This window comes from Raphanus sativus, unplaced genomic scaffold, assembly GCF_000801105.2.
Source record: "Raphanus sativus cultivar WK10039 unplaced genomic scaffold, ASM80110v3 Scaffold2295, whole genome shotgun sequence".
NCBI lineage: Eukaryota > Viridiplantae > Streptophyta > Magnoliopsida > Brassicales > Brassicaceae > Raphanus > Raphanus sativus.
The window spans coordinates 4,786-12,084 of record NW_026617604.1 but is presented as its reverse complement, the minus strand read 5'-3'; the positions used below and the strand labels follow the sequence as shown (position 1 = coordinate 12,084).

The window sequence follows — 7,299 nt, the reverse complement described above, 5'->3', positions numbered from 1 at the left end:
ATTTTTATTTTGGTTTGGTTGGATCACTCAGGCCAAGTGTAAAAGAAAAGAGAGAGAGAGAGAGACTACCTCTTTGACCATAATCAAAGCTTTTATACAAAACTCTTCACAGATCTGAAAGGGCTTCCCTCTGTCTCTGTCGCGTGTTCTCCTGCGTCGTTTCATGATCTGACTTTTGTCTCTTCTCACTGTTTACTCTGAACAACATGCCACGCCCTTTCTTCCACAAGTTGATTTTCCCTTCCACTATCCAAGAAAAAACGTCTGGTAACACTCCCTCTCTTCCTCTTCCTTGCATCCCAAAATCTCTTCTTCTTCTTCTTTTTTTGTATAAGTTTCAAAGCTTTGATATTTGTGTGAAACTGAGAGTTTTCCAAGTTGGAATCAGGTCAAGAATATGTGTGTTTTATATTATTGTGACACTTGTTAGACTTCTTGAACTGAATTGTCTTTTTGATTCTCGGTAGATATGTCAGGTCAAAGGTTGTACTTTGGCTAACAGCAAAAGCTGAGTGTAGTTTTGGGAATGTGGTTCAAAGTGAGTTGACTTCTGATGATGATAAGATTGTACGGTTCTGTCAGAAAAAAAAAAGTTGAGATCTGTTTGTGGTTTCTCTGTTTTATTTACTCTGTTTTTGACTCACGAGGTCTACGATTTTAAGATTCCTTAATTGATTAACTGGTGAGTGAAAATCTGAAACTGAGTAGTCATGACTTAAGCCTCTTTGCTTGTCCTTAATATAAAAGTGTTTTTTTTTGTGTTGAAAACTAAAATTGCATTTATGGTTTATATTTTTTTTTTGATCAACAAGTTTATATTTATTTTATATTCACAATAAGATGATACAGTGATTAGTTATCACATGTGCAGATTCCCTTATGAAAAAAAGCTTGTGCATTATTATGAACAAACCCAAAATACTATTTGGTTCACCTAAAAGTTAACAAGCATACCATTTAATGTGATACACTCATAAGAGTCACATTAAGTAGTAGTCTATACAAAAGATAAATTGTACATTGTTGCAGGTTAGTAATGGACTCTTCTTATCTTTTATAGAATCTTTTATTCATTCATTTTGGTTTGGTTGTGCAGAGAGTTCCAGATAAGTTTGCGAGTAAATTCAAGGAAGAGCTATCTGTTGCAGTTGCACTCACGGTACCTGATGGTCATGTTTGGCGTGTAGGACTAAGGAAAGCTGACAACAACAAGATCTGGTTTCAAGATGGTTGGCAAGAGTTTGTTGACCGTTACTCTATCCGCATTGGTTACCTTTTGATCTTCAGATACGAAGGCAACTCCGCCTTCAGCGTCTGCATTTACAACTTATCACACTCCGAGATCAACTACCATTCCACCGGTCTCATGGACTCCGCAGCACACAACCACTTCAAACGCCCCTGTTTGTTTGAAGACCTTGAAGATGAAGATGCTGAGACCACTTTACATGCCAATAAAGAGCATGCTAGTTCAGCCATCCAGAGCTTCTTCACTGGACCTGTTAAAGCCGAAGAGGCAACTCCAACGCCAACTCTAAAAGTTACTAAAAAGAGAGGGAGGAAGAAGAAGAACGCTGATCCTGGTAAAGCATTTTTCATTTGTTTTAGATTCTTTAGACACTTTGTTAGTAGTAATCTTTTTGATATTAGTCAATCCAGAGGAAGTAAACTCATCTGCTCCAAGAGATGATGACTCTGAGAGCCGTTCAAAGTTCTACGAGAGTGCTTCTGCGAGAAAGAGAACAGTGACTGCAGAAGAGAGAGAGAGGGCCATCAATGCATCCAAAACGTATGAGCCAACAAACCCTTTCTTCAGAGTTGTTCTACGACCATCTTATCTATACAGAGGTTGTATCATGGTAATAACAATAACAGACATCTCAGAACTAACACCTTTTTGCATATCTATACAATGGTCTCTAAAGAAGCCTTTGTTTTTTTGTGTCTTTGAACAGTATTTGCCTTCTGGTTTTGCTGAGAAGTACTTAAGTGGGATCTCGGGGTTCATCAAGGTCCAGCTCGGGGAGAAACAATGGCCTGTGAGATGCCTTTACAAAGCAGGGAGAGCTAAGTTCAGTCAAGGTTGGTATGAGTTTACTGTGGAGAATAACTTAGGAGAAGGTGATGTCTGCGTGTTTGAGCTTCTAAGAACCAGAGATTTCGTTCTCAAAGTGACGGCCTTTCGAGTCAATTGACTATGTCTGAGACATGAGATCACTCACTGTAAGGTACTATGGTGTAGGGTGTCTTGATTTAAAACTGATAAACTTGTTTTCTATCTATGTGTGCATTGCGTTAGTTTCTCATTTCTTGCTGGTGTGGATAAGTTAAAACCTCTTCGGAGTGAAACTAAAATTGTTTGTGTAAGTTAGGGTTAAGATGTTTTTTGGAAATTTGTAAATCCCTAATCTCCACAAGTTTGGTGTTGAAACGTGTGTCCCAAGAAAGATGTTATGATGAAGATGGGTTTGTTGTTTTTGTTGTTCTTTGATTTTTCCACGCTCTCTTAGCTTTCGTACGAGATTCGATTCTTTTATTGGCAATGGACTAGTAGGCATGTACTCGAAATGCTGCTGCTTAAACATCGCTTTCTCCTTGTACTATGCTAACAAAACTCTACACTATCATGTTAAGAAGTCTAAATCTTCTTTATTTAGTTCTCACTGTTTAGAATCTTCTCAAACTCCTTGTCTCTTGTTCTCTTCTTGGTGTTGTGCTCTGAATCACCACCATTAACAGATTGATCATTTCCCTTTGTACCTTAACTTCCAAGAAACCCTTCGTCTGTAATGTCGGTTACCTCATCGTCACTGTCACTTCACAAGCCGAAACATTGAAGATCATTACAGGAAATTCGAGTTTCTTTTGTATTCAAAGAAGACAAAATGGCCTTCAATAATTGAATGATCCTCTGCAAACTCACTCCAACCGGCTTGAAACCAGATAACTTCAATTTTTCTAGTTCCGAAGACAAAAAAAGTTTACACCACTCGAGAGAAAAGTTGCATGAAATGTTGTCTTCGGTTTTATTCTTGACTTTTGATCTGCAAGCAAAAGCATAACGTCCTTGACAAAAAAAAAAGCATAACGTATGGGCTGGCTTGTTGGCAAAATATATATATGGGCTGGATTTTGTTTTTCAAAGCCCAAAAGTGTTAAAATCAAAAAACTAATCCGACCTGCCGGAATCGAACCAGCGACCTAAAGATTATCTGCAACTACTACAGTCTTCCGCTCTACCAACTGAGCTAAGGTCGGATACAAACAAACCTTTCTTAGTCACCAATATAGCATACTTTGAGTAATTAAAATACAGCAACCAGCGTCGTCTTGTTATCCTACTTTTGAAGTTCAACGGACTAGGAGTCTCAAACCATATCCAAAGTGTGCAATTTAATTGGGATAGTCCGATAGTTTTGTCTGATATTTACATATGCAGAGGAACGAATAGTCGTATGGACAGTACACTATTGTCTAATTTTCTTTCCTAACTAAATAAACTATTGCAGGATTCAAAGATATAGTTATAACTTGATTGCCGTAAAAGGCACATTTTGAGTTTTGATTACAAGGAAGGACACATTGCGCTGGTGAGGCACATTTTTTTGGATCTAGTGGGGTAGTTTCACGTTTATGTCCTTAATGAAACGAGACCTAAGTTGTTGTTTGGTTATTGTTTGGTTAGGAAACCGGTTTGCAAGCTGTTTTTATCACAATAAAACATTTGCCAGCTGTTTGTGGGGATCTCTTTCTCACTGTTAGATGAGATAAAAGAAATTTAGATCATGCGGTCAGATTTAAAAGTCTTTGAGCGTTGGTTTTAACAAGGACATGAATTGAATGCAGATCTGTTCTCTCGTTGGAGAAAAGAAAGACAATTATTTTTCTGATGATTGCGCAGGAAAAAAACTTAGGTTAATTTGTGCTTTGTTTCCTTCTCCCAGAGGATAGGAAGAAATAAAAGTGTTTCTGGGGACGAAGAAACATGTTCAAGCGAGTTGTGGACAAGAGAGTTGTAGACAGGTGAGTTATGGATATGGGATTTGTGGACAGTGGAGTTGTGGACATGGGGGATTATGGTCAGGGGGAGTGTGTTCGGGGGTGTTGTTGGCTTGGAGTAGGCTTTGAGCCATCCGCTGGGAAACATGTATGTGGTGAACAGCTAGCTTCGGTGGAAGGCGGTGGTCCAGTGGAAAGAAAAATTATGTCAGATGTGGATGCCAACATGTCCACAAATAAAAAAGGAAGTTTCTCAAATTTGTGGACAGGAAATCGAAAGCATACAAACAAGACGAATTGAAAAAAAATCTATCATCATCAAAAATTCTCATTTTGAGGCGATTATTATGTCAGACAAAACAAATTAAGAAAAACTATAATCAAATTTACATAGGGTCACAAGAAACCGAAGAAACAAACAATTGTTTTTAAACACAATCAGAGAACCAGTTATTTCACTATCTGAAAACATTCAAACATGGATTCAAGGGTTTGATGGTAAGGTTTGAGAAAGACTAAAGCCCAAAACTTTGATTTAAGGGGTCATTTGATGAGAGACCAAAAAACAGTAACTGAAAATAACAAACAAACATTTACATCCACTGCCGCATCCGCCATCACCGCTTCCGCTTCTAAGCTCTGCCGCATCCTTCATCATCCCTTCCAGTTATTCACATCCACTGCTGCATCCGCCATCACCGCTTCTAGTTCTTCACATCATCCGCCATCACCGCTTCCAGTTCTTCAAATCCTCCGCCACTCACATCCGCCGCATGCGGCATTACCTGAACATCAATAACGAAGTCGCCTTCGCAAGCTTATCTATGACGGAGAGGAGCAGAAGTAGGTGTAGAGCGGCGAGGCTAAGAGGATTAGCGTTCGGAGTAGATCTCTGCCGCTATAGTCGGGGAGAGAGAGAGAGAGAGAGAGAGAGAGAGAGAGAGAGAGAGAGAGAGAGAAGAGAGAGAGAGAGAGAGAGAGAGAGAGAGCAAAAATCGTGAAACCAGAGAAACACAAATCTAAAGTTGAGATTTGGTTTAAGTTGGATTGGTAGGATTTGGTTTAAGAAAATACAAATTCGGTTTGGTTTCACTTACTACAAGGGTATCAAAGTCTTTGAACACCTATAAAGTGTTCTGCAAGTGGAATGTGCCTTATATTGTTATATGAAAGTCAAAATGTGTCTTGGAGAGTAATAAAATCAACTTTTAATTTACGCAAGTGAATAATTTCGACTGTTTCAGCGGATTATTCAATGCCGAGTATGCTATCTACCCATGATGCGAAACCTTTTTCAGTACTCCTTAGTTTAGCATTCTTACTTGGAGGGACATCCTATACCCATGACATCTCGGGTTCAATGCCAGCTAATGCATTCATTTTTACCATTTATGAGTTGTGCACCCACCCAAAAAACATTCTAGATTCGCCCTGTAGGAGCCTAGATGTTTGCTAAAAGAAAAAAAGAGCCTAGATGCTGAGGGCGTGCGAGAGTGTAAAATCATTCTATTCGTGATCGTGTTTTATAATCTATTGTATTTTATATGATCAACGGACCATATAGATTCCTAAGGTCTCAAAGAATATTATGAATTATGAAGAAGAAAAGTGGAAGTTATGATTAACCTAATAGTACACCACATGACGATTTTAAACTTAAGACAGTAAGATTATGGGCTTAATAATTCTAAATAAAGTAAAGTCAGACGAACAAGAACCTAGTGGGTCTTTGCGTAACTTGGGAAAGAGCAAATAACCTCACGGTGTTTGTTTGTAACTTGTGACCTTCATTTTTGTAAAGAAAAGCACAAACTAGTTTTTATCCTAAAATTTTAGAACAAACTCATATGAAAAGAAATTTGAAATAGAGTATTTATACAGATCAGAAAGTTCACTGATATTACATGTTAGTCAATATATAATTAATTTGACATTTTTCTACTATAATCGGAATCTAAATCTGCTGCACGTTAAAATTAAGGTATACTTATTAACCGGATTATCATTTTTATACAGTTTAAAAACAAATGCTTTGATACCATTGGTAGAACACGATTTATTAGCTTTTCATACTATTTGAAAAATTATTAGAAATAGAAGGGCGTACGTATGTCAATGTGCTATGTGCATAAATATAGCATATGCGTGTAGATTTTGTATCAAACTTAAATCTGACGAAAGATAAGACTTTTTACATGCACTCATCAAGACATCAATAAAACATTACATCTAATTCTCCAGCGACTCTCTTTTCAACAAAATGAACTAACAAATCACCTACCATAGTACATAAGTATTTCTAAATCTTCAACTCCAATTTAAATATTCTACAAAATCAGTTTAAAAAGAAAAGAAAAGAAATGCGAGTCGTGCAATGTGCATCTCTAAGTGGTATTTAATTTTTGTTTTGGTTTCTGATGTGTCCGAGGAACGTATTAGGTTTTCCAAACGCAAAGAGTATATTGGTTGTACTTTTAGACTTTGCCTTAATAAAAAGGTCATCCATTAGCTTGGCTGAAGAGGAATGTTGTCCATGTAAATCTAGTCTATCACATAAATTTCAGTTGTGGAAAGTTGAGAATCTAGTTGTTAGACGAGAACGGACAAGATTTGGATTCACTGGCATACCTACGAATTAACAAAATACTGGTAAAGTGAGAAAGTGTAATTCCCACTACATATTAATGATCAGTTTAGATTTGGCAGGTTTTTCCGTTTGTTATTCTTCCACTAGAACCTTTGAGAACTTAACAGTTTATGCAAGACCTGGTGTGAAAATTTGTCCCTTGACGAAGAAGTAAAAGGGCAGAAATAGGGACATCAAAGCAGCATAGGCAGGATGAACAGAAGCAGTAGAGGGAAAGTAGGGCTTTAGCAAAACTAGCTAGACCTCTGGATTAGCAGGGCTAACCCTTGCACTTTTTCTGGCCTAGCTCTCTTGAAATTCTAGCTGGGAGGGAAATAACAGGATAGCTATTTTTTAAAGTGATTACTCCCGGAAAAGTAATAATAGTCACCTACCATAGATTTTGTTACACTCATCTATGAAGAAATTGCATAATAAAATCATAATGTAAATAAATACACACTACACCGTTGTTATGTTTTTCCTTTTTAGTTTAGAAAAACTGAATATTGCTTGTTTGCAAATTCATCAAGACACCAATAAAATATTCCATCTCATTCAGTAAAGAGAACTAACAGGGTATAACAGGTGTTCAACAAAAAAAAAAGAGACCTACCAAATCAACTAAATCGACTAAATGTACCCGTTAAAAATCTAAAATTCCAATTTTATCA

At 37.3% G+C, this 7,299-nt stretch overlaps 1 protein-coding gene and 1 non-coding gene across 4 annotated transcripts; one reads left to right on the top strand and one right to left on the bottom strand.

The window, feature by feature from the left end:
- LOC130505458 (B3 domain-containing transcription factor VRN1-like) lies at positions 1–2,483 on the top strand. Of its 3 annotated transcripts, XM_057000067.1 has the most exons (5): positions 1–262; positions 1,030–1,033; positions 1,097–1,583; positions 1,660–1,859; positions 1,956–2,483. In XM_057000067.1, the coding sequence occupies exons 1-5, from the start codon at positions 207–209 to the stop codon at positions 2,193–2,195; spliced, it is 987 nt and encodes a 328-aa protein (XP_056856047.1). In that variant the 5' UTR covers positions 1–206; the 3' UTR covers positions 2,196–2,483. The 3 variants fall into 3 exon arrangements, with proteins under 3 accessions (XP_056856047.1, XP_056856046.1, XP_056856045.1); XM_057000066.1 differs by lacking the exons at positions 1–262; positions 1,030–1,033 and adding an exon at positions 512–538; XM_057000065.1 differs by lacking the exons at positions 1–262; positions 1,030–1,033 and adding an exon at positions 512–538 and having other exon boundaries at positions 1,651–1,859.
- A 690-nt stretch (positions 2,484–3,173) lies between these two features.
- TRNAY-GUA (transfer RNA tyrosine (anticodon GUA)) lies at positions 3,174–3,258 on the bottom strand. Its single transcript is given in 2 exon segments — positions 3,174–3,209; positions 3,222–3,258. It is a non-coding gene; the product is annotated as a tRNA-Tyr (tRNA).
- Positions 3,259–7,299: the final 4,041 nt, after the last annotated feature.

Excerpts from the sequence above, each read along its gene's own strand:
- LOC130505458 (XM_057000067.1), top strand. The coding sequence starts at position 207 with ATGCCACGCCCTTTCTTCCACAAGTTGATTTTCCCTTCCACTATCCAA. Across the intron at positions 1,584-1,659 it reads GAAGAAGAACGCTGATCCTG|AGGAAGTAAACTCATCTGCT; the intron begins GTAAAGCATTTT and ends TAGTCAATCCAG. Across the intron at positions 1,860-1,955 it reads TATACAGAGGTTGTATCATG|TATTTGCCTTCTGGTTTTGC; the intron begins GTAATAACAATA and ends GTCTTTGAACAG.